The sequence below is a fragment of the Myotis daubentonii genome, chromosome 1, assembly GCF_963259705.1.
Source record: "Myotis daubentonii chromosome 1, mMyoDau2.1, whole genome shotgun sequence".
NCBI classification, from domain to species: Eukaryota; Metazoa; Chordata; class Mammalia; order Chiroptera; family Vespertilionidae; genus Myotis; species Myotis daubentonii.
The window spans coordinates 135844344-135871329 of NC_081840.1; the positions used below are offsets into that span (position 1 = coordinate 135844344).

General features: G+C 38.2%; 1 protein-coding gene across 2 annotated transcripts in view; it reads right to left on the bottom strand.

The window, feature by feature from the left end:
- NEBL (nebulette) overlaps positions 1-26986 on the bottom strand; it is a 395366-nt gene that overhangs the window by 52064 nt on the left and 316316 nt on the right. Inside the window, exons 14-19 of one of the 2 annotated variants that reach the window (XM_059660686.1) lie at positions 22971-23084; positions 17255-17359; positions 15282-15393; positions 11706-11812; positions 8867-8977; positions 5480-5590 (exon numbers count right to left, since the gene is read on the bottom strand). The exons of the other annotated variant lie outside the window; for it this stretch is intronic. Coding sequence (XP_059516669.1) covers positions 5480-5590; positions 8867-8977; positions 11706-11812; positions 15282-15393; positions 17255-17359; positions 22971-23084 — 660 coding nt within the window. The remainder of the gene's footprint in view (positions 1-5479; positions 5591-8866; positions 8978-11705; positions 11813-15281; positions 15394-17254; positions 17360-22970; positions 23085-26986) is intronic. 2 annotated transcript variants of the gene reach the window in all.

A 26986-nucleotide genomic window follows, 5' to 3' on the forward strand; every position in this document is an offset into this window, starting at 1 on the left:
CTCTAATTTAACGTAAATGCTGTCTTGCTTATTTATGAGGTAGTGCTAAATTTAGAGAAGTTGTAAATAAAAATCTCAATCTCAGAGAAATATTATATTTTTCCTTTCTTCCAGTCATAAATCTGCCTATTGTTACTTAGGGTCTCAGTTTCAATTTTCTGAATAAGAGTTCAAGTAATAATGTTTAACTTTTAAAAGAATAACGCTGAAATACTAGTATTACTATGTCTGTAAGGAGCTCTAAATTTTTAGCAAGCCTCTGAAGGCCCCAAAACAAGACACTTCATTTGGAGAACAATATATGAAGGAACTCAGGCTCTAGTCATCGATGGCCACCAAGGTCCCATGTAGAAGGCATGTCATTTAATTTTCCAGTATGAACCTTCAAATCTAAAGTATTTTAAAGCCCATAAATAGACTATGTAGGACACCAGTTACATCAGCTATTTATTTTTAAAAAAATATATTTTATGGATTTTTTTACAGAGAGGAAAGGAGAGGAATAGAGAGTTAGAAACATTGATCAGCTGCCTTCTGCATACCCCCTAATGGGGATATGCCCACAACCAAGGTACATGCCCTTGACCAGAATTGAACCTGGGACCCTTCAGTCCACAGGCCGATGCTCTATCCACTGAGCCAAATTGGTTAGGGCCATCAGCTATTTATTGATGCATACTAAAATACCCTAGAAAAAAACAACATGAAATAAGCCCCAATGCACATTCCTTTTCAGAGCCTCTGCCTGAATCATCTTTGCTAATGTCCCATTCACTAAAGAAAATCACAGGATCAAAAAAATCATGACCTTAGGTACTAGAAGGTTTGGCTATTGGGGACCAATCATTCATGTAACAATATACCACACTGACATTACTTTAAAAAAATAAATGTTGTACTATGGCAATGTCCCAAACTCTCGTTGAAAAGGATTTGATAACCTGTCAATTTGGGCAAAATGGGACATGGCTATGGTTATATGCAAATGAGACTTTTGAACTGCAAAAATAACTACATCCCCAAAATTGATTTGGGCTATATGTAACCATAATACAGCTGACTCCCCTATGCCTGTTTTTCCCCTACGGTCTTAATAACTAAATTTGTACCTTTTTCTTATTATATAATCCCAAGGTACACAGAGAAATATAAATCAACATATCAATGAATAAACTAATCTATTACCTACTAAGAAAAGACCTGAAATTCCAAGTTTTCATAAAAGTCATGCATCATAGAATCCTGTTCTTTAGGTAAAAAAGTTTGTTCTTTCCACATTCTTTTCTCCAGTAAAAGGACACTTTTTATTTTTTTGGCCTCAACTCAGTCTCACGAGGATAATATTGAAAACTCTTCTGCAGCCTTGATTTCCCCTGCAGCATACTCCAATCCAGTACCTTGAACTAATATTGGATGTCACCCCTTCCTCAAAATAAAAACTTCAGAAACTTGTAAGTAGTTATTTGATAGTACCTGAATAGTTAGTTATTCAGAAATCTAGGAAGATCGCCATAAGAAAGTACTGTTAATCCAATAAATAAATAAGAAGAAAAAGTACAAGAAGAACCAACCTTGCAAAAGACCAGGGGAAGGACTTTCAGGAAGACAAGAGAGCTGTATAGAGACCCTAAAACCTATGGAGATGCAAACTGGAAGCCTGTGAGGCTGTAGCATGATGAACATGGAAGAAGGGTGCAGTATGAGGATGGGCAGGAGGAAGGAGCATGACGTCTATGATGAACATGACTGGGGAAAATAACAATTTAATTCTTTAAGGATGGTTCTGGCTGATAGGCAGAGAATGGATACTAAGGGGGCAAATTCTGGTTAGGAATCTATTGCAATAATCTAGGTAGTAGAGATGGTACCTTGGATGAGGGTGGGGAGAAGGAGATGGTTTTAGGAAACCATTATGGGGGTGGAGTCAATAAAACTCGCTGACAACTGAATCAAAGTGACTTCTGGGATTTCATTGACACCCTTTGTTAAGAAGGAAGAAGATGGCACATCTACACGATGGAATACTATGTTGCTCTAAAAAGGAAGGAACTCTTACCATTTGCAACGTCATGGATGGAACTGGAGAGCATTATGCTAAGTGAAATAAGCCAGTCAATGAAGGAAAAATACCACATGATCTCACTCATTCATGGATTATAGAGACCATTATAAACTTTTGAACAATAATAGATACAGAGGCAGAGCTGCCTCAAACAGATTGTCAAACTGCAGCGGGAAGGCCGGGGAGGGTTGGGAGGCAGGAGGTAGGGGGGTAAGAGATCAACCAAAGGACTTGTATGTATGCATATAAGCATAACCAATGGACATAAGACACTGGGGGATAGGGGAGGCTAGGGGACTGTTTAGGATGGGGGGAAAAATGGACACATATGTAATACCCTTTGTAATACTTTAAGCAATAAAAAAAAAGAAAAAGAAAGACAAAAAAAAAGAAGGAAGAAGAGCTGAGAAAAAATTAAGGATTCTGGTTTGGGTGTGTAATGTCAAGTCTCTGTTATAATACACTAGGGGCCTGGTGCACGAAGATTCATGCATGGGGGTGGGGGGAGTGGGGGGGTTGAGGGGGCATCCTTCAGCCCGACCTGCACCCTCTCCAATCTGGGAGCCCTCAGGGGAGCCCGCTCCAGTCTGGGAGTTTCTGTCTGTCATTGCAATCATATGAGCGAATTGTTTGAGACCCCAACCCAGTTTGGTTTGTTGCTCACAGAATGATAGAGGCATCTTTTTTTCTTTGCTTCATTGGTGGAGATTTCCTGGAAGTTTTAGGATATCTTCCCTTTAATTTTTCCTAGACGCTCTGATTTTACTTATGTCTCTCATCTTTGCTTTCCCTCCATCCCCCACCGCAACAGTAACTTGCTCCAGGCTCACTTTGCTGTAGTGTCTAGGAGATCCGTCTGCCACCAGCACTACAATTCCCAGCATTCCTGGTGCTCACTGCGCTCTGGGCTTCTGTTTCCAGTCCTGGGGCTGCCATCAGAACTACTATTCCCAGAATTCCTGGTGCTCCCCGCACTGGGAGTGACCAAGGGAGCCACATCCCCCCAAGCTGCTGGCTCTCCCACTTCTGCTCTCCACCTGGCGCCTGTGTATGCAAATTAACTCACCATCTTTGTTGGGTTAATTTGTATGTTCACCCTGATTGGCTGGTGAGTGTAGCAAAGGGACAGTCAATTTACATGTTTCTCTTTTATTATATAGGTTGTATATGTCATCTACCTGTGGTAATACCTATGAAACACCAAAAGGTAAATTGTTACATCTTTTCATCCATGTTATAGAACACTTAATCCTATATAACAAAAGCCTAATATGCTAAGTGTCCGGTTGTCTGGTCGGCCTTTCAACCAATCAAAGCGTAATATGCTAATGATATGCTAAGGCCACTCAACTGCTCACTATGACATGCACTGACCACCAGAGGGCAGACACTCAATGCAGGAGCTGCCCCATGGTGGTCAGTGGGCTCCCACAGGGGAAGCACTGTTCAGCCAGAAGCTCTGAGCCGGGCTCACAGCTGGTGAGCGCAGTGGTGGTGGCGGGAGCCACTCCTGTCTCCGTGGCAGCACTAAGGATGTCCAACTGCCAGCTTAGGCCTGCTTTCCCTGAGCAAGCCTAAGCCATCAGTGAGACATCCCCAGAGGGCTCCCGGACTGTGAGAGGGTTCAGGCCAGGCTGAGGGACGCCCCTGAGTGCACGGATTTTGTGCACCAGGCTTCTAGTTTTTTAATAAGAATGAGGAAGAATTATATGAAGTGACATGGAAAAGGGTCTGTAATATTAAGTGAGAAAAGCAAGCACAGAACAAAGTACTAGTACATGTTAAGGTTTTAGTCTGTGTACAAATGTATGTTCTATATATATATATATATATATATATATATATATATATATATATATAGAGAGAGAGAGAGAGAGAGAGAGAGAGAGAGAGAGAGAGAGAGTGTTAATATGCAAAGTATCCCCTTAGGAGACCGGGAGTTTGATAGCTCGCTGTGACATACACTGACCACCAGGGGACAGTGTGGAATGAAGGAAGGCCCTAGCTGGCAACCCAAAGGTCCCGATGGGCCCTGCTCACGAGCCAGGCCTAGGGACCCTACCTGTGCACAAATTTCATGCACTAGGCTTCTAGTATATACATAAATATAGATCTGGAAGGCTCTACAACAAGTTTATAACAATGGCTATCTCTCAAGAAGAGACAAGAATTAGGGTCAGGGTGAAAGGAGGTTTGTAAGACTTGTTCAGCATATATTTCTCCTCTGCCATTTCTAAATGGAACCAATATTGGTCAAGAATTCTATGCCAACCCCATGTTTTTATCTAAACCAATTATGGCCATCCCATCCCCCCGCAGTCACTCTCCTGGCAATGAGTCAGCTACCTCCACCCTCCAGATATCCAGAGTGGGAGTCAATCCTGAGCCAGCTCTTCTCACTGCAAGTGCCATGTTATAACTCTCAGAGCAGCTCCACTGAAGCATCTTCATTATCAGCTTGGAGATAAGTAGTGCCCCTTAACCTGTACCCCCAAATTTCTCTTTACATATATTTCTCACAAAATCATCTCTTCCCAACTACTCTCCAATCTACCAACCCTTTTATATTCTTGAAAGTTTGGGGGGAATTTCAAGAGGTAGGGAACCAATTCTGGAAACTATCCTTTGAAAAATACACATATAATCTGACGCCTACAACTTTGTTACCTGATATGTATCATATCATCACATCTAAGCCAAAACTCCTAAATTAACATCCTGTCATTACATGTATTACACGAAGAGGAAATGGTATTAGACAAAAGAACATGGTCATTGAGGACATATAATACCCCAACCCCAAATGCTGACTCTGTAGAAATTACAGGAATGGTGATGAGGTCAACAGAGGATATTTTGAGGACATGCAACCAAATCACACAGAAATGGCTATCAATGACATGCTAGAGTCTTCATATGTGATTTTCAAATTCTGCTCAGAAAGTTGGAAACAAAAAAAAGGAGATATATGTACTACTTTGTAATATTTTAAGCAGTAAAACAAAATTTAAAAGAAAAAAAGAGAAAGTTGGAAACAGAAATGTCAAGTAGCACATGATCCATCCTTAAAGAAAAAGGAATATGAAAACATTTATCATAGCCTAGAATCTAGGCCCTAGATGAACAGGAAATTTGTTGCATTATAGGATAAGGTAAGATGTGTGTACATGCACTTATGTGTGTTTGTTATATTAAAATGCCTTTCCCAAAATTTTCTTTGATATATTTAAAGGAAATGAGCCAAGCAGAAACTGTAAGTTTTCAAATAAGCATGATGATTTGAAATGGTTTCCATTCCAAACTGTTAAATTAGTCACAGAAAGCTTTGCAAAATTCCAGGTACTAATCAAGTTGCTAATATGATTTGTTAAGCTCTGAAATATGATTCTGTAGGTCTGCATCACTTACTCTACTCACCTCTGAAGCTATCTCTGAAGCTTTTTTGGCATGTTGTATTTCAAGGGTATCAATGCCAACTTGCATTCCTTTCCCTTTAATTTCTGACTCCAGGTCTTTCTTGTATTCTTTCTGAAAAACAGCAATATTTACAACATTCAGACACTCAGGGGACAATCATGTTTGTATTCAATGATACCAAAAAAAAAATGGCTTAACATATTTATAAAGAAAAGAAAAAGAAAATACCACAGCTTAGTGCTATGAATGATCACCTAGAACTAAAGTCTCTGAACCTCTTAGAACTCTCATCACTATTCTCACTGAAAAAAGTATATAAAGTTCTGAAGACTTTTACTGTAAATAGGCAGTGAGAATCTTCACTGACAACTGTCCTGGGGTCTGGAGGACAGGGAGGCAAGTTTAAGTGAGTGGATGCTGTAAAAAGACTGACTTTGAGGCCCTGACAGCTGTGTGACACTGGAATGTTTCTTAACATTTCTGGTTCACTAATATGCAAAATGGGATAATGATTCCTCATGAAGGATCACTGTGAGGGGTATTCAGTAACTGACAGCATCTTCTGGTCTTTCACTCCTCATCCTATGGTTTATTGCTGCTCTAGTCACCATCTTACCATTCAACTGCATCTGCCTAGACTCTGCCACTGAGGGTTCAAGACAATTTTTTCCAAATATTATGACAAAGGATTGTATTTTTAAGTCTACGCTGGATATGTCACCATAATAAATGAATTTTTAGAAAAGTATTAATGTAGGAATATGCAATGATAATATGAGCCAAAGATGATGGTGAACAACTGTTGTTTTTGCCTGACTAGTATCCATTCCTCTTTCTTCTGGCAAAAAGTTCCATAATTTTCTTTTCAGGAATTACCTGTAACCCTTCTCAATCCATACACTTTGGGTTGGTTGATTTTCCTACTCTCCACATATATTTGTAAATCCACTAGAATGCTTTTAATGGTTCCTTTAATTTATTTAAAGAATGGGAATATGGTCAAAGATGAATGTAAATTTTTTAAAACACATAACAACTTAGAATATTTTATACTTAAAACACTGTTAAACTACTTCGGAAGTTAACTATACAAGTGGGTGACCAGGAGAACCATCTGAGGTTATCAGCACAGTATAGTCCCCCGACCTTAGACACAATTACTGGGTCAAGTGTGGGCACAGGATAGAAGCTGATTTGGTGAGAGTCAATCTTTGGATTTAAATTATAACTACAAGAATTCAGATGCTCACTTCCCACTGGGATTACTGGCCACAAATATAGTTATCTTGTCATTAAGAGGGGCCATCACTTAGAGACAGCCTCCCAACAGTGAAGCAGCAGAGAAGATAACGGGACTAAGAATGGGGAAGAGAAACATTTGAATTCCAACCTGAAGGAAACCTGATCTTTGGACTTCTCTAGTCAAAACTCAAAACATTTCCTTTGTTGCTCAACCCAGTTTGTGTTGGGTTTCTGTCATTTGCAATCTGACTAACAGGGTCATCATCATCATCATCATCATCGCCACAGTTTATTAACAAATGGGTATAAAGCTTTGGATTTTTTTCACTGCTAAATTCAGCCATATTCTCCTCAAAGCACAGTGCCATTGTCTGATACCAAATTTCATGATGAAAAGTGAGCAGTAGCCACTTCCATGTTAATAAAGAGATTTAAGTAGACTCATGCAGCATTCTAGGCAAGGATTGGGAGAGTTGGTTTGTCAGCATGTGAACATTTAAGCTGCAGTTACCATTAGACTGTGATAACACAACTCCCAAATCTTCTGCCTTTTAATTACTTAAAAGATCAAGTTATAGCTCATAAACTCATATTGGTTTATAATATAGATTTGTCTCTAAAACGGGCAAATAGTCATTTTTCTCATCTACACTAATAAAAGAGAAAAATGGTAATTGGCATACGGTGCTACCCTTTTCATTGGCTAATCAGGGCTATATGCAAATTAACTGCCAACTAAGATGGCAGTTAACTGCCAACAAAGATGGCGGCTAACTTGCATATGTAGGCACAATGCAGGGAGGCGAAAGGGAAAGCAGGAAGAAGCCCCCTGCCACTGACAGTGATCAGAAACCCAGGGGGGAGCTAAGAGGTGGGGGGCAGGGCAAAGGCGGAGGGCCGCCTTTGCCCTGCCCCAGTCATGATCGGAGAATCAGGCGCCTTTGCCGCCCTGGCCAGTGATAGCAGGAAGTAGGGGTGGAGCCAGCGATGGGAGCTGGGCACGGTCGAAGCTGGCAGTCCCAGGAGCTAGGGGTCCCTTGCCTGGGCCTAATGCTTCGGTCAGAGGCGTTAGGCCTGGGCAGGGGCAGAGCGGGAGATCGCAGCGCTGCTGCCGCTGCGGGTCCCCGCTGCCCGGGCCGGACGCCTCGGCCAGAGGCGTTAGGCCTGGGCAGGGGCAGAGCGGGAGATCGCGGGGAGCTGGGGGTCCCCTGCCCAGGCCTAATGCCTTGGCCAGCGGCATTAGGCCTGGGCAGGGGCGGAGCCTGCAACTGCGGGGAGCTGGGGATCCCCTGTCCATGCCTGACACCTCTGCCGGAGGCCTCAGGCCTGGTCAAGGGGCCGATCCGGTGATTGGTGATCGGAGGGTGATGAGGGTCAACTCCTCTGGCCGAGGCATCAGGCCTGGGTGGGGGGCGGAGCCGGGGATTGGGGGGATATGATGGTCCCCTTGCCCAGGCCTGAAGCCTGGGTCAGAGGCGTCAGGCTTGGGCGGGGGGTGAAGCAAGCGATCAGAGGGAGATGGGAGTCCCCTGCCCATGCATGATTCCTGGGGCAGAGGCCTCAGGCCTGGGCGGGGGTCAGAGCCAGTGATCAGGGGGAGATGGGGGTCCCCTGTCCAAGCCTGACACCTCTGGCGGAGGCGTCAGGCCTGGGCAAGGGGCCGATCAGGCGATTGGAGGGTGATGGGGGGAAATGAGGGTCCCCTGCCCAGGCCTGACACCTCTGTCAGAGGCGTCAGGCCTGGGCAAGGGGCCGATCCTGCGATTAGAGGGTGATGGGGGTCAACGCCTGAGGGCTCCCAGTATGTGAGAGGGGGCAGGCTGGGCTGAGGGACACTCCCCCCCGACACACACACCCAGTGCACGAATTTCGTGCACTGGGCCCCTAGTACTATATAAAAAGAAGATAATGAGCATCATTTAAAAAAACCACTGATTAGGAAAAGACTACTAGGACATAGCTACTCATAATCATCTTACACATAAAAGTTGTGGAATATATAGAATATATATATTTTATCTATAAAAATGTCTATTATATTTTTATTTGTACCTATTAAAAAATACAAAATCTTTGAGAAAGATTTATAGATAACAAATCAGCTAAAAGTTCATACATTCCCTGCTGTAAAAGAAATATACTCACCTCACTAGCTATTTCAGATGCTCGTTTTGCTCTTTGAATATCAAGAACTTCTGAATTAAGTTCCATTCCTTTCCCTTTTATTTCATTTTCCAAATCTTTTCTATATTCCTTCTATGATATAAAAATAATACAATTTGAAATTTATTCGGAATCTCTTTAATCTTTACACAGTTTTACTTATTTTCTAGAAACCACAGAAAGGAGAAACTATTTCTAGGAAAGAATGAATCAGACTCCTGAGCATTCATGCTCCTTATTTCCCACAGAAAGTTTCTCTTTTAAACATGTTTAGAGTGGCTTCCACTATTATCAGTCTTTTCCCTTTCATCCTTTCTTCTGATATACTTTGGTACCATACTGGTGCCACATTTTTTAAAATGTCTTTCTTTTAAATTGTGAGGACGATCTTAGGAATACATGCTTCTTATTTATTTTTTGAAGTATTTTGCAAAAACTGTCTATAAAATATGAATCACCAAAAAAACATAGTTGAAAAGAATGAAAAATTACAAAATCAAATGGATTGGTGTAGCCAAAGTTTTAAAATAAGTTTCCATTTTATTCAAAGCTCATAAAGCTAAATAATTTCCTAATTGGTTAATAATGTAATGTTTGAATATCACCTATTTCAATATTATATTTTAAGTAAATCTAAGTGTTTTTACTAACACATGTAAAAACTTGAGTTTTTTTTGTACTAATGAATTTCTTGTTTTCTTACTAATCACATTATGAAAATATCTTAATCCAATTTGACTAAGTTGCCCTCATGAAAGATGAAACTTTCTTTAGTGATAAAAAATCATGTTCCAGTTCATTCTAGGTTTTACTTCCTGTTATTTTCTCTTTGTACACTATAATGATGTTAGCTGGTCCTCTGCTTAACTAATAGCCTACAAGACATTGTAATGACCTGCGTGTAAATTTGGAAAGAGCTCTAAGCGTCAAATGACTTGTAGAAAAGAGTTACTTTAATAATTTGGTTATGCGACCTTCAAGAAGACTTTAAGTAACTGACCTTGATTTCCACATGGACAAAATTAAAATTAAAATACTGATCTACCAATATTAAAGGCTAATGATGAGAGTCAAATGAAATGCAGCATAAAATGATATTTTGAACACTCTAAATGGCAAGATATATGTAAAAACCATAATAAAGTAAAAAATGAAAAGACTACTTAAAGCTAAATGCTTACACTTAGAAAGGGAAGTTACAATTTCATTAAGCGACTAAAAGTACCTTTTAAAAATTAGACATCTCTATAACTTAATTAAAAGATTTTTAATTATAGACTTCTGGGCCTTTTTCTATTCTATACATGCTGAATCAATAAATCTAAAAAAAAATCACTCAGAAAGAGGAATAAAAGAAAAAGGTAATGATATACTATTAAAGTCATTAATGGATTCAAAATAGAGCTCACATTGTCATTTGTATGTAAATTATGAAAGGATTCCCCTTTTAAAAAATCACATAAGTAGTGGATATTTCTTATGTTTTTAAAATATGCTTTTATTGATTTTTTAGAGGGAGAGGAAGAGATATGGAGAGATAGAAATACCAGTAAGAAACATCAATCAGCTGCCTCTTGCACGCCCCCTACTGGGAATCAAGCCAGAAACCCGGGCATGTGCCCTGACTAGGAATTGAATGGTGACCTCTTGATGCATGGGATGGCACTCAACCAAATGAGCCACACCAGCTGGGCAAGAGTAAATATTTTTTAAATGGAAATCAATAAGAGTAGGAAGTTGCCACTTGATTAGCTTTCAACTTCAAAATACTTTATAGTAATGAAAGTGAGCAAAGATAAGGTAGCAAAAGAACTCTTCCATAAATTATACACCTATTACAGCCCAACATATATTACAACAGTGAATCACATTAAATGTGTAAAAGCAGTCAAAAGATAAAGCCCAATTGGCACTTCATTTTTTAAATGATGCACTTCTATGTAGGTAATTATACACTCTTATTTCATTGGTTTAAGACATTTCATTCAAGAATAACTTCTTCAGTTCAAAATTCAGCATGAAATGGAGGTCTTTAATGCTTTCCCTTAATGTAAAAAGAATCTATTTAAATAGAGAGTTGGAAGAGCTCCAAGTTACTTTGTAACCATTTAAAAAAAAATCTACTCAGAGGGAAGGTAGGGGTGGGTGGGTAGGAAGAGATCAACCAAATAAATTGTATGCATATATGCATAATCCATGGACACAGACAATAGCGTGGAGAAAGCCTGGGGTGGGGACCAGGGTCAGGCTAGAAGGGGTTAATGGGGGCTGGGGGGCATATGTAATACTTTCAAAAATAAAGATTTAATTTAAAAAAATAAAACTTAAAAAAGGAGATAAAACTTTTAAACAAGGGATAGACAGTGAGCATGGTATTTCTATTAGATTTGAGGACCTTAATGCTCAATAAATTTAATACACTAATTGTGCGCCAAATGCACCACTAAATTTGGAGGGAAACCCTGCTGAGAATAAAATAAAAAATGGACATAAGCTCTTGTGTTCAATATGTTAAATATATCTTCCCCGACTCAGAACACAAATCACTTATAAGTAATGTACCATTTATCCAGGCCTTCGCACATGAGCACCTTATTTCTAATATCAACTGTCATGAGAATGCTGCAGGGAAGTTTGAGACAAAGCTGGTTCTAATATGGAAATTAGAAACTCTATTAGTAAAGGTCAAAGTGAGGGAAAAAGTAACAGATTAATATCTGAAATTCATTGAATTAATAGAGAATTGTTAAATAAATACTTCCAGGGTTATTCCTTTAGTTTTTAGTTTCTTTTGCAATAATGGTAAATATCAGGATCATACCTCCTTCAGTAAGTTGGTGATGTACTTTACATGCAGAAATTCTGGAGTCTTGTCTAAATCCAGTGATGACCTTCCTTTAATCTCTCTCTCAAAATCCTCTCTGTAAACTCTCTGTTAAATAAGATCACATAATTTTTAAACTAACAACATACCAGTGCCTGTTGAAAAGATATTAGAACAAGAGTCCCCAGAATAAAATTGATATTTTCCTTATGCAATATTACCACCTCAGTCTTCTTATCAACAGGGAAATAACTCCAACTTTATCATAAATTTCAGAATTCTACAAACAACAGCAGAATCATCAAGTACCAACTCTCTCTCGGAAAGCATTCTGAGTGAGGCTGCTCTGTATCTTATTGTCTGTTATTGTTTAGCGTCAGCCCATTTGTGGAGGAGAACCAAGAAAGTTGGCTATGCGATTGGACCACCTGACTGGTTCACTCAGTAAAGAGTGGATCCATCCACTAGAAAAAAAATCTGGCAGCATGGAAGCCCATTCCAACCAAAGCAGCATTAATGTTCATGTCCTCATCATCCTTTTCACTGTGTTTTGTGAATTCAGAAAAAAACAATTTATAAAATGTACTGGAGGCAGGAGGGGAAGATTTTCCTTTACTGATTTTGGCATTGAGAATATTTCTCTACCATCTATAAAGTTTGATACGAATTAAGTTACACTGTGAGGAGAATCTTATCTTGAACCTGGGTAATGATTCTTTAAGTAAGTGTTCCCATAAGAAATGAAAGATGCCAACAGTATCATGGAGAGCCTAAATCCAAACCCACACCTGTCCTTCTGACACTCTGACGCCCTTTGGCTATGATTTTCTAAACTCCACACATCTGCAAATCAATAATAACCCACAGTGTATGACTATAAAGACATTCTAAATAACAAAAATATCCATTCATGTGAAATATTTACCAAATAAGAGCCAAAATTTACCAGCTAAATATTTGATTCAAATTGAATCACAAAGATAAAAATAAATTCTGCATGAGATTGCCATAAATGCAAAATGAAAAGCTATTTCCAGGTTCATTATGTACTTATTACAGAGATAGGCAATTATAGAAGAAATTCTCCATACCACAAGGGAGGGTAAGAGAACAGGCCGTCTCCTCACCTACATTTGTGCTACATATTTAACAAATCTAAGAATAGCCAGAGAAAAATCCACAATGGATCTTCCATAAATACCGAAACTAACAAAGCTAGGTAAGAAGTTGCATTGAGAACATTCTGAGTTAAAGGAACTACAGACATACCAAAGAACAATAATGAAAAGTTGTCCTATAGGGCTCAATCTAGGGCATTTCCAGGCCCAAAATGAGTCTTAAAAAAAGTGAAATATAAATATGTGTGTATTTATATTATTTCAGACACTTCACTTCAAAAAACCCTTCTCTTCTGAAAAACAATTATTTGACTTAAGTAAGTCATTAAGGAAAGTTGATTATGACTAAAATTGGCCAATATATGACTAAGGAGATTTGTACATTACTAAGGAGGTGTGTGTGTTGGGGGGGGGGGGGGGGGGCTGTAGAATGCTTTTTGTTAGGAGAGCTTTATTTGTGAAACAGAAGACAAATAACTTTTCAAAACAAGATTTAGAGATTTCTTCTAGCACACAGTGATTCATCCTATATCTGGTATTAGAAGAAAGTGAAAGAAGCATAATTATAGGCCATAACAAAAACGTGAGTGGCTTTTCCTGAGATGATCAACACTTAAGCTTTACACCTAGGAGGCTCCCCAAGAAGCTCATGGTCAAGTTGACCTCTTAGTCCTAAACATCAACTCTTTGTATCTAATTCATTGGTCCTGCATCTAAATACATTTTTCATATCCAACTTTGTCTAACATGTTTAGACATTTTATTTTTCTATCATAAAATGTATATGCTAAATTACATAGAATAAAGTTCATACTATAAATCGTTATAGTATAAATTTGGTCCAACGTTATTTTCTGTTGAAAGATTTCTTTCTCCTTAAGCCCTGATAAGCAGAAACATAATGCTGAGCCTAAAAATCGAATAGCCAGTGGCTGTCATTGAAGGGAAACACGTCTTAGCCTCTGCAAATGAAGTTCATCTGACCGATTTTTTGTCAGTTCTTGATATTTAATTTTCCTTTTGTGCTGTGCAGCCACAGCAACGGTAAAAGCCAAGTGCCATCTATCAGACTTCAAGATTTGCACAAGGAAACATGCTACGTCGAATGTATAGCACTTTTTCAGGGCTGAGGGCGCCGTTGAAGTCCTTGTCATCTACACAGTGAAATTTGAACATGGGGGATCTTTTCTCTTTCAGAGGACCATCCTCAATGGAAAAAAAAAATAAACTGAGCAGTTCATGTAAATTAAGACAATTTGGTCTAATTTTCCCATTGATTTTTTGAGAAGCACATATCTATATGTTTTGGAGTATTTTAACTGGCTTAAGAAGATGAGAAATATACGTAATTTTTTTCTCTTCTCTTGCTTGAAGAAAAAATTAAACAACTTAAGATTATTCAATGAGCCAGTCATATCTGAGGGCCCTTTCTCTGAGAAGATGAATTATAACAGCTCAACAAATAGCATCTATAATGTTTATGAAATCCCTACGAGTTTTATTGTCCAGAGTTCTCATTGCTCCTTGTTTTCCTGTTGTTATTGGAGAACAGAAAAGGTCTTGTCCATTGAGCCTTCCTGAAGTGGAGCACTGGGGTGTGATCAGCTGATACCACTGCCCGTTATTTCTAACCTTTTGAAGGAATAATCTTGTTGTACCCACATAATTGGGATCTTGGCTGCAGACAAAACTTTCTGAGTTTGTGTGGGAAACAGTTTATTGCCTTCACTATCTGATAAGCGTAGACAGAGAACCCCCCCACACACACCCCCTAAGGCTGGGTGCCTTTGAAGCCCTAGCAAAGGTCGGAGCTAGGCGCCACCTCTGTTTGTCCAGACAGTGGTAGCTGAAACTACTCCCCCATTTGTTATTATGTAAATCCTTGCTGATGGGCTAGTCCGCCTGTTGCCAGGGATCACCTGCCTAAGGGTTATGCTATGGGGGCATCCCAGAATCAATAAAAGCTTGGTGAGGCCTGAGCACGGGTGGAAGTCCTTCCCCTTGAGTTGGACTTGCCCACCTGGTCCCCCAATATTTCCAAATTATCTCTTGTCTTTTCTCTTTCATTTGTGTGCGGCTCTGCTTCCAGTTCCTGAACCCTGACCCACGCGGGACATGGGAAGGAAACACTCAACAGTTTTGTGTCTCTTCCCTGCCCCCCAACCCAAAATAGGAAAAAAAACAAAAACAGGAACAGAAGAAATCATCCTGGGACAAGGCAAAACCAGTGAGGGGAATATGTGGGTGAGACTTAGTATAGCTTAAGTGGAGAATGAAGTGGGTAAGTGGGGAAAAAACTTATGACTTTGCCTACATGGACACAGCCTATGATTTCCTGGGTCTCCATGTGCAGGGTCCTCTAGACCCACTAAACATTCAGAACCACTTCCCTGGTTCCTTTTAAATGATAAAACATCAAGTATGTGTTGAACAGCTGAAAACAAACCAAAGGGACTCGCCTCACTCTGCATCTTCTGGGCCTCCTTTGAAGCTTGATATGATGGTGTCTCAACAAATTCAAGCATCGATTTCCCCTTATTTTTTTCATATTCTTCTCTGTACTTAACCTTTATTGAAAAAATATAAAAAGCATATAAAGCTCATGCAAATAGACCAAAGTAAAATAAGTATGTCCCAAATTGATCATTTTTCTAAAAATCACATTATTCTGGTGTGCAGGTTGATCCCTGAGTTCCCTGTAGTTAATGACATACAAAGAAAGTGGTAAGATATATATATATATGAAACTTATGAAGAAACAAAAATAACATAATTACTAAATAAGGTAGTTCTAGGACTTGAATAAAGTATTTAAATAGCTGGCATGGCATATATAGATACATATCATATACATGGGGCTGTATATGTAGATACACATATACTAGTATATAGAAAGACAGAGAGAGAGAGATCCTGTGATAGCTGGAATGCCTATCAGTAAAGCATGAACAAGAGGGAAAACATAGTTGTGATTCTCTCTCTTTTTGTCAAAGGGATGACAGTGTTTTCTGGGATTGCTGAATTTTTCCATAGACATTAAGTAAAACACACATAGAGCTCTTCTGTGATTTCTTTCAGTTTCACTAGGCATTATTTAATAACTAGAGTTCATGCACAGGTGGGGTCCCTCCCAGCAGATCAGGGCCGTCTTGCCCAGTCCCAATTGGGGCTGGTCACAGGGAAGTACCATGGAGGTTGGTTGTGGGAGTGCACTGACCACCAGGGGGCAGCTCCTTGTTACACCCTCTCACAGTGTGGGAGAGAGGGGACAGGGGGCCACAGTGGGAGGGGCTGGGCAAGTGCGCAGAGGATGAGCCAAAACCCACCCCTGTGCCCACCACAGCCTCACAGCCCACAGTTCCTTTCAAGGTGCATGAATTCGTGCACTGGGACCCTAGTTAAAATATATATATGCTCTCAAGGTAGTTGGCTTTTTAACAATATTAAAATTACAAAATTAAAATCATAGAAAAGTTTTATCATGATTCATTTCATTCAGAAATGTACTTTCATGTACATTCTATGTTTAATAATAAAATTATTTCTTAAGTTGCATAATAATAATAATTTTAATGATAATTACATCCAAAAGAAATTTTTCAATACTTAGAACTTTACTGTACCAGGAAACTTAACAAATTTTAAAATTCTTATTTGTAGGCATATTTTTGTTTCAAAGAAGTATGACAGAGTGATCGATGAAAGTGTTTTAATTATAATAACATACTACATTAAGATAAAATTTTACAGAAAAAAATAAAATGAAAATAAGAATGGTAAGAGAAAAATATCAATTTCTATATCTTAAAGAAGAGCTAGTTTGTGTATTTTTTAAATAATGGATGTGGGTATCATATCATTATCAAATTTATATTCCGCAGGATACATTTAAAAGAGTTTTGCAAAATTTAAATTAATAGATGTTGGAATGACATATTTTTCAACTATGGAACTCAGAACAAAAAAAATACATAGATACCAACTTCAAAGTGTGCAAGAAGGAAAATATTTTTAAACATTTGTTCAGGGAGTACATAGAATTTCACAATTGAAATAAACATTAATGCAGACTATACTGGCAAGATATAGTTTTACCATTTTCATAATATGAAAAATTATCATAAACTTTGTGCCTGGAAAATTTATTTTGCAGCACAAAATGACAAATCAGTACACAATAAAAATTGAAATCATGAGATTTGATCATCATTTAAGGCATATATTGTAAGTTTTAAATTGTGTGGATTTACTGCTATGTTATAGAATGGCTGCACATTGAAACATGATTTAAGCTTCCCAAACTCAATAAATACTGAGAGAAGAGTGTCTGAGGTTTTCAAAAGCAACAGGTGTCTTCAGCAGCTTCACGCTCTTGGTGGAGGCGCAGGGCCGTGGGAGGTCAGGGGTCCAGGCTGGGGGGGCACATACCTGACTCTGGAGGATGGCGTTGCCTTTGTGGTGCAGGTGTTCTGCAGCGTCCGAATCAAAATGATACATGCCTTTGTTTTCCTCAAAAATCTTCCTATACTCTCGCTAAAACAGAGAACGTGAAAATTAATTCAGAATAAAAGAGGCTGATTAGAGTAACTAATACTTAGGAATGCAAACTGAAAAACACAAGCCAACAAGAGCCGGGAAGCTCCCATCTGCAGTCGGCTGGTCATGTGGATTTCTAGCAGGGAGCTAACCCGACAATGCCAGATAGACCAGCTCTAGGTGGCCAACGTGAACAGCGTACGAAATACGCAAGAGAAGCAGAGGACAATTATGCTGTAAATACAACATAAAAGACAGTCACAACGCTGGGAGTGGCAATGGAAAAGCCGGGCATGAGACTAGAGTACATAGGCAAGGCGAGCAAAATGGAGGCCGGTTGTCCTGTCCTTATCCTAGAACAGGTGTGTGTTTAACAGCATCTAAAAGAAGAAAGAACAGAGGAAAGGAAAGTCGGAGGGAGGCAGACAGAAAGAAGCTGTGTACTTCTCAGCCATGAGGAAAGTGGATGCTCATCGGGACAATGAGAGAGTGAGAAATGATTCAACTAATTGTCCCAAAGGAGAGGTTGGGGGGTGTCTGAGAGAGAAACTGAGAAACTGGAGACAGTCGATTGAAACTTTAGGGTAAAGAAAGTGAATTAAGACTATTTAGATACACAGACAAAACAGTGAATTTGGAAGATACCAGAATGGCTAAGCATGCCAAATTTGGCAGCTACAGGTCTCTAAATAAAATAGTCACCAATAAGACAAAAATCGCTTCATAATTTTATACTTGGATATTGGACACGGTGATTTTGCCATGTTTGGGGAAGACCTTTGGAAGTAAATGGTAATTCTCAATGACTCAAGACTACAGAGACTTGAGCTAAAGTTGGTTGCTCATTAGGCAGTGAGGATTTCAGTGACAATGGCTGCTTTGTGTAGAGTGGGGGAGAGGTGAGCAGCATTTGAACAGGAGCAGGAAAGGCCTGCCATAATGAAACTGACATTGGGTCTTAGCAGATGCTCAGACATCTGAGAGTGAAGCAGGAAGAGGCCCCGTGCCGGAGATGGGAGAACTGCTGTTCCACAGAGATACAACAATGGTCCCCAGGGCACTTTCAGGCGATTAGAGTGATGTGTGTGTCCCCAAACTCTAACCAGGATAAAGGAAGAAAAAAAGGCCCCAGGAAGCTCATGATAACATTCACATCGTACATCTTGACTGAAGAGAGTTAAAATCAAGAACTAATAAAGCCCTGGATATTATGTCTGGAATAATAAATCTATCCTGAGAAAAGGTCAATGAATTATCATCCCCAAAGCAATGATCTATTTTAGTTATGGAGAATTTCAGAAACTCCTATTTTTAAAAATTAAATAAGCAAACAAGACCTATTTGAATTAAGATCTGCAAACAAGCTTTTAGTACTTGCTGTTGCTTATATAATAGTCTCTGTTGCCTCCTAGTGGGAGTTGCACAGAGCAACACACCATATATACTTTTAATTTATGCAAAGTTATAAACTGAAAGCTACTGGAGTTCTATTTTCCAGGGGGAAATGTTGCCTCAAAAATGTAATTAGTATAGCTACACAAACTCATAAGCACTAATTTCACTCTACACATTAAATATTAAAATTTTAAAAAATGTTGATTTATACTAAAGACATTTAGAGGTCTTTAAAAACATCCATTTATAACAAACTGACAACTAATTCTGGCAGAATGTCTTTTTATTAAGCATTCTCTTGTTCAATCTTTTAATAAAATTAAGTTGCCTTTATAAATCTACAAAATTCCAATTCTCTTTACATTAAAATTTAAAAGAAGGCAATTCTGATGTACAATAAATTTGAGCCAATATATGATCATACAACTTTAATAAACAGTTTGATACCTCAGAGTAATGCATTATGTGACTTAAACTTTTTCTCTTGTGAAGTAATCCTTAAGTCACAATTCTACTATGGGGCAAATGGTCTATAGTCTAGGCAAAAGCACCACCTGAACAGAGACTTAAACTTTATAAATGGTATATAAAATAAATGTAATATATGACTTTGTGAGGGTTTTCTGTTGAAGAGATGATAAAAATAATTTATATTAAGCTATCATTTTCACCATTATAATAAAAGTCAATATTCTTGAAAAGAGATATTGCCTATAATATTGCATATATTCTTCCAACTACCAAGTTTTTTCATTACCAAGATAATTTATTGGCTTATTTACACATGAATCCTCATGTCCTAAGAAAATTTAACCCAAGTATGGATGAGGAATAGTCAAGGGCAAAATGCCAGTGCAAGGATCAAAACCGGACAACGACTGAACATGAGCAAAGCAGCTCAGAAAACAGACACGTATTGATTTTAGAAGCATACCTATGAGTCATGGGGGAAAACCTGGAACTGAAACAGACACTCAACGAGCAGAGAAATGTGTGCAGAGGTGTACAGATGAGCATGTTTCCTGGAACAGCAAGAAAGCGTGAATTAAGTGTCCTGGGACTGAGTCTAATTCTGGGCCTGATAGCCCTCTAACCTTCATTCTCTGCTCAACAGACTGAACAGAATGATGGGCTGCTTTTCCTTCAAAAAAAAAAAAAAAAACACTGATCAAAATTATCTGCGAGTATGAATTATTTACATGCACAGTGCATTGCAGAAGGATAGCATGGGTGGTGGAAAAAGGAGGATCACTACATAATGAACACAAGTTTCAATACATCAAGCCAAGGGTAGACATTTTCAAACCTGAACTGAAGCTGTATCTCCTTATTTAATAGTTTGGAAACCAGCTCGGCCAGTGTGGCTCAGTGGTTGAGCATTGACGTATGAACCAGGAGGTCACAGTTTGATTCCTGGTCAGGGCCCATGCCCAGGTTGCAGACTCAATCCCCAGTAGGCGGTGTGTAGGAGACAGCTAATTAATGATTCTCTCTCATCATTGATGTTTCTATGTCTCTCTCCCTTTCTTTCCTCCCTGAAATCAATAAAAACAAAATACTAAAAAAACAGTTTGGGAACCAGGTTTTAGCTGCAGGTCTATGACTATGGGCACATCTGAAGACAACTCTTTTCACTTTTCCACATTCCTTGCCCAATATACTTTCCATCTAATCTGTACCTGGCCCAAAGCAGGTATTCAATAAATTTGGATAATTTGAGTGAATGGGTGAGTGAGTGATTATTAAAATAAACGTAGAATAACCTGAGGTCAAATTAGAGTTCATCACCACCATGGGGCATTCTAAGAGGTAGGAAATACAGGCACAGGTGAGCCAGATCACCAGTTATGAGCACCAGTGACATCACTGTTTGAAACAGCATCCAGGAAGTGAGTGCTAATGGAAGGACCCACTTGGTGGGATATCCAAACACTGTCATCAGAACATGAAGAAATCACCCTCCACTCTTAGTAGCTCTGAAGAAAACTGGGAACCTTCACAAGACCAAAAGTAAAGTGTGAAAGCCTTTAGGATTTATTTTCAGAGAAAACACAAATTAGACGAAGACCATTTTTTATGTCACTGAAGCCTATTAAACATCAGACACTCTGCCCTGGCCTGCATAAAATAAAAGATCTGTCACTTAAGAGTCTGAAGCCTTGAACTGAATACAGAAGAAGAAGAAAGGAGAAGAAGAAAGACAGAAAGAACTATGAAGTGTAGTTATTCAATAAGAACGTTTGCATTCAAAAGATATTAAAGGGTTGGCGGGGGCAGGGGGAAGCCCTTTGTAAAGCAACAGCTTTGGTGGGACATAAGCGAGCAGACCACTACTTTTCAATGAGTTAGTTATTCAGGGAACAGTGATGCCCGGCCACACCTAAGGAAGCAGGTGCGCTCAAGAGCACTGCAGGCACAGCGGCTGGAGGAAGCCACACCACACCTACTGGTACAGCTACCACAACCACTTACTCTGCTGAGCATTTTGCTGACTTTCAAAGCATGGTCTAAAAACAAGGTTGGGAGATCCGAAACTGGATCGTGCATATTTTGAATGTCTTTCTTGTACTTCACCTATGGAAATAACATGGAACACAATACCATCTAGGAGGAGAAAATATGCTTTTGCATTATTGCCATTATCATGTTTAATATATCATAAAGTACTAGTTAGTGGTAAACTGGCAGATGAATTTGAACATAGCCACTAGATGGTGCTCATTTACTACTGAATGCATTGTAAAGAGTTATTTCTAAGGACTTGAATATATTTTGATAATTCATTTTTTTTGTTTGTTTTATATATTAAAAAAGGGGTGATGTAAGCAGAATCGAGTAAATTTAATGGAAATTCTGCTTGCAAAACATAAAGAGAAATTGCTACTGTATTTTGATTGTGCTTTCTGGCAATATGGAAGCTTCTGGTATTTTCATGCTATTGCCATATAAATCTTTTTACCACCTGCTTTAAAAATATAATAATATCAGTAATAATAATAATAAAATATTAAAAATAGAAAATGTATTGAGCACTTACTCTGTGCCAAACACTTTCCTAAGCACTTTATTTGTATTGAATATTTAGTCTCCATAACAACCCCAGTACGTAGGCACTTTAAGTATCTCCCATTTTACAGATGAGGAAACTGAGGCACAGGAAGATGAAGGTATGATATTAAGAGACAGAGCAAGATTCAAATACAGGCAATCTGATTCTAAACCTTGTGTTTTCAGTACTATGCTCTAGGTTCCTTTAAGTATATTGCAACTCTATTTGCATTATATTTTTACCTACACACACACACACACACACACACACACACACACACACACACACACAAATACATAAAAAAGAAATCATTTTGATATTCCCAGTGGTCCTAAAAGACAGAAACACCCTTTTTAATTTCTGGTGACAAACAAAATAACAATATTGGTTAATGAACACAAATAACAATACCTTGTAAACACTAATGAAAGTAAGATATAAGTGCCAGGATATGACAGAAGTTTCAAAGTGTAAATGACCTAACAAAGCAACAATTCCACCGTAATTCATCTTAATGTTTGAAAGGGTGCTCTGTACATCCTGCAACTACAGCAAAATGATCAGTTTCTTTCTATGTTTGCTTTTATACTCTGCCTAATTCTAATAAAAAATAAGACATTTTTTCTTGTAAATTTGAACTTGATTATTTTAAAACACATGAAATGAAAACAAATCTTGTGAAGAAGTGTTACATCTCTTACAAAATGGATAAGAAAGGAATTGTTAGCCATTACAGGTACAATTTCTGAAAATGTCTTTATGATAAACTAGCATGTGCCAGGTAGCACTTTACAATTAGCCCCTTTTCATGGGTATTGTTATATGAGTTAACTACTATCATAATCACTAATTTATGATACTGCATTCTACTTTTCTATGAGCTCTGCAATCCATTTCTACTCTTGATCAGACATAATAGTCTTATTAGCAATACTATTCTTATATAAACTAATTAGTATTAGTAACTATTAATAGTAAATAATAATAATACATTTTTTTTCTCAAAAAAAAAAAGCTTCAAGAAAATATGCTTCAGTGCTTCAACTAAAATTGGTTGGAAATTACATGGTTTTGTTTCATTACAACACAGCCAATTCTGAGAAACCAAGAATCAAAATATATTGAAAATAATTTTCTATGAATTATAAACCATGGTACACTTACATTGCTTGCCAGCTCAGTGGCAAGCTGGCTTTGCTTAAAAGAAACACTTTCAAGGGGATTGTAATGATGTTTCTTATCCTTCATTTCATTATCAAATTTTTCTTTGTATTTAATCTGCCATAAAAGAAAAAACAGGATAAATTTAGTAGCACATTTATCATTACACTTTCGAAATAGCACATTTGACTTGTAATTAGATCAGATAAAAAGCTACCTTAAAAACAAATGATAGCAAAGTTTAAAATTCTTCATATTTTCACACATATTAAGTTTAATTAGGCATAAATTTTTTATTAAAAAAACAACCTCTACTTGAACACTGATCCTAAATGCAATTAGGCATGAACGCAAATCCTATTAACAAGAATATGCACTGAATCTCAGGATTTTTAAATATCACTTTCCATTTCTGCATTCCTATAATCTATGATTAATTAGAAATTTAGACCATAAATGAATTAAAGTTTTCCACACTTAGAAAAAAATGATCCTAAGCCCCAGAATTTGAATATGAATTTTCCTGAGGGAATTGTTCCAAATGTAAAACATGCTTTGTATCATGGTTTTTCTCACCATTTCCCATTTGTTCAAAAACTCATATTTAGGGACTATACTTTCTAATGCATCCTGGCTCTAATTAATGTCATTTTTTGTTCCTCTGCTTCAACTCCACAGTTATATTCAGCAATAAAATTAATTCTAATATTTATTCTAAATTATTTTCTTATTTTTATAAGTAATCTTAGGGCAACTAAAGGAAGATTATCAAGTTATTCTACAGAACTGTACTTTGCTCCATGGATAGAGGAAAATAACTGTATGCTATGAGAACTAACTATATAGACACAAGTTCTTTACCAAAAACAAACAAACAAAAGACTAACTACCCAAATTTCACATCCTCTTTGGTTCCTGTAGCCAGGAAAGGATGCACAGACTTCAAAAGCAAATGTAAGCTGTTTTGTTCTCTTATAACATTTTTACCGTTATAATTCTTATAATATTTTACAACATTCTCATAATGTACCTTTATGCATACACAGTAAGGCTGTGCCTTAAAAGAGTGTTTATTAAAAAGTAATTTGGAGATGGCTATTTTAATTGAGTCTGTGTTGTCTCTCTGAGGGACATGTGTCTGGAATCTATGGAAGAGAGCTAGTAAAATTTTGATAGGAGTACTTTTGGAAAATATTTCAAGATGCCTTACAGCAAATATTTTCTGTTGTGGTTCCATTTGCCAATAAACTTTCTGATATTCACATTAAATTCAAGCAAAACCTCATTTATTCTAATTATTTGGTGAGGTCTCCCTAAAACAAGAAACACTCTGAATTAAAAGAAATTATTTTATGTCTTGAAATCGTGGACAATATCACCAATGAAATAAATTTGGAGTTCATTCACTATTTTCCACAGTAGCTGGCACCAATGGAAAAATTTGCCATATTTGCCCCTGCCCTAAACACACAATTTCACTGTCTTTGCACCCTTAACACCCCTTTGCTAGGGAACCTTCAAGATATTTTAATTGGTGATTGTGTTTCTCTCTAGCTTTTTAGTGCCTATCCGCTATTCGCTGGACAATGATGGTGGGCTCTCTTAACTGATTTCCCCTTGAATGGAACTCCTGACTCGACCAGACTCACCAACACTCTTCACTTAACTTAGTAAAACATTCTGACTGATGGCCGTGGTGTCCAGAACACTCTTGGCTGGTAGCTATTTAACTAATTAGCTGATCCTACTGTGTACTATGGGCTTGCACCAAGTTTTCTTTTGATTATGCATATTCCCCAACCCCAGGCACCATGAGTATCTTAGTTATGTATCAGCTAAATGGCAAATACAGGTTATGTAATCCTTGTGCCCACAGAGCTCAGCGTACTTTCCTTGCGCACCGTATCGTTCCAGCATGACTACACTAGGAACACAGGCAACACAGAGGAGGGTGTGACCTGGAAATTAACCTGATAAATTCTCATGTCATTAAACCTGGCATTCACTCTTCCTGAGTAAAGGTACCTTTCTGAAAAGCAGTAACAATCCAAGTTGTAATAATTAATTCCTTCCTCTACTCATTAAACATTGAGCCTGTGTTGAGTTCTTACCTGAGGATGGGAACAGCGATATGACCCAGACACACTCTGTGAAGACTGGTGTCAATCATCTCTCTCCAAAGCAAATCTGATTGAATCACACACTTATAAATGGTTTAGAAGTAAGCTCAAGCATTTTTGCTCCCATTGGTATGCTGTAATCCAGCTGTACACTGGCTAGGTGTCAACTGAGTTTGTCCCCCATCCTGTTTATGCTAGTAGTGCTTATTATAATTACATAATTTAATTTAATGTTGTGAACACTGGCAAATTTACTGCAAAAAAGAGTTTTATTATCTCTATGAAAACTATGTTATTTCTCTGAAAGACTTAATGAAGGCAATTACAAATTCAAAGAAATTGTTGTTAAAATAAGGGTGGTCAAGGACAACCAGAAAAGCCAGGAAGGGGCATATATATCTAGAGCTCAGATAGATTAGCAATATATCTCTTTAAAATGTCTTTCAAAATTCAAATCATAAACAATGCAATATGAGTATGATTTGCAAGAAAAAAAAACACAAAACTCCAAATTGAAGATTCATTTATGAAGAAAAAGACTTGTCACTACATCAAAATGTTGGTGAAATAAATGGGCACATACGTGTTCTGTGTTAAAATAAAATGTTATAATAGATTTTAATGAGAACTTTATTTTTGAAGATTTCTACCACTGTTTTGCATTAGGCTACACACATTAAAATTTGAATTTTAAAATGCTGTCTAACCTTTCCAGGTTATTCCTGTAGTGTGGGACTAATTATTTAAAGTACACCTGTCATTCATACCCTTATTAATGAATGTAATAATGAGCAAAGGGTTGTGAAATTTATCTTACTCTAACCTTCAGTACTCTGCATGTTTTGATTCAAAAGTGCCTAAGAAAGAAAAATGCAAGAATTTCCCTCATTAATTAGCCACAAAGTATGATAACTGCATTATATTAAAAAATGCATTTACCGGACACTGACACCCAACCATTTCTTACCTTTTTCTGTAAGGATTGCACATAAGTAAACTAAGAAAATAGCCAAATGATTTAAATGGTTCCTATTGCTCACCTTCTGACTTGTTAACTCACAAACTACACCTGCATACCCAGCATTTTCTCCTATTTTCAACACACAGCTCACACATCTGAGTGTCTACCTCTTCATGTACACTCACATCTCCTAAGGGATCAAGGCAAAGTTTTTCTTTGATTATAACTGGCGACTCAAACATGGAACAAAGGACCTCCAGTTTTAAGACCATATGAGACAAAAAGAGGTGTTGAGAGATTCTGCTGTGGCTTTAAGACATAATATTATCTCTTACCTAAATCAATTATTTTGGAAACAAATAAAAGTTACTTATACCTATGACTGATTTTATTTTAATGATGAATATCATATCTTACTAGAGGCTCGGTGCACAAAAATTTGTGCACTCAGGGAGGTCCCTCAGCCCGGCCTGTGTCCTCTCACAGTCTGGGACCCCTCGGGGGATGACCACCTGCTGGCTTGGGCCCACTTCCCGGGGGATTGGGCCTAAGCTGGCAGTCAGACATCCCTATGGCAGCCCGGGAGCCCTCGGGGGATGTCCACTTGCCAGCAGGGATCAGGCCTAAGCTGCAGTCAGATATCCATAGCGCTGCTGAGGAGGCGGGAGAGGCTCCCACCACCAGCACTGTACTGGCAGCTGGCAGCCTGGCTTGTGGCTGAGCAGAGCTCCCCCTGTGGGAGTGCACTGACCACCAGGGGGCAGCTCCTGTATTGAGCATCTGCCCCCTGGTGGTCAGTGTGTGTCATAGTTACCAGTCATTCCCAGTCGTTCTGTTGTTAGGGTCAATTTGCATATTACCCTTTAATATATAGGATGGTGCTGATGTTTACCAACGTTTTGTTATTGTTGTTAATCCTCACTCGAGGATATATTTTT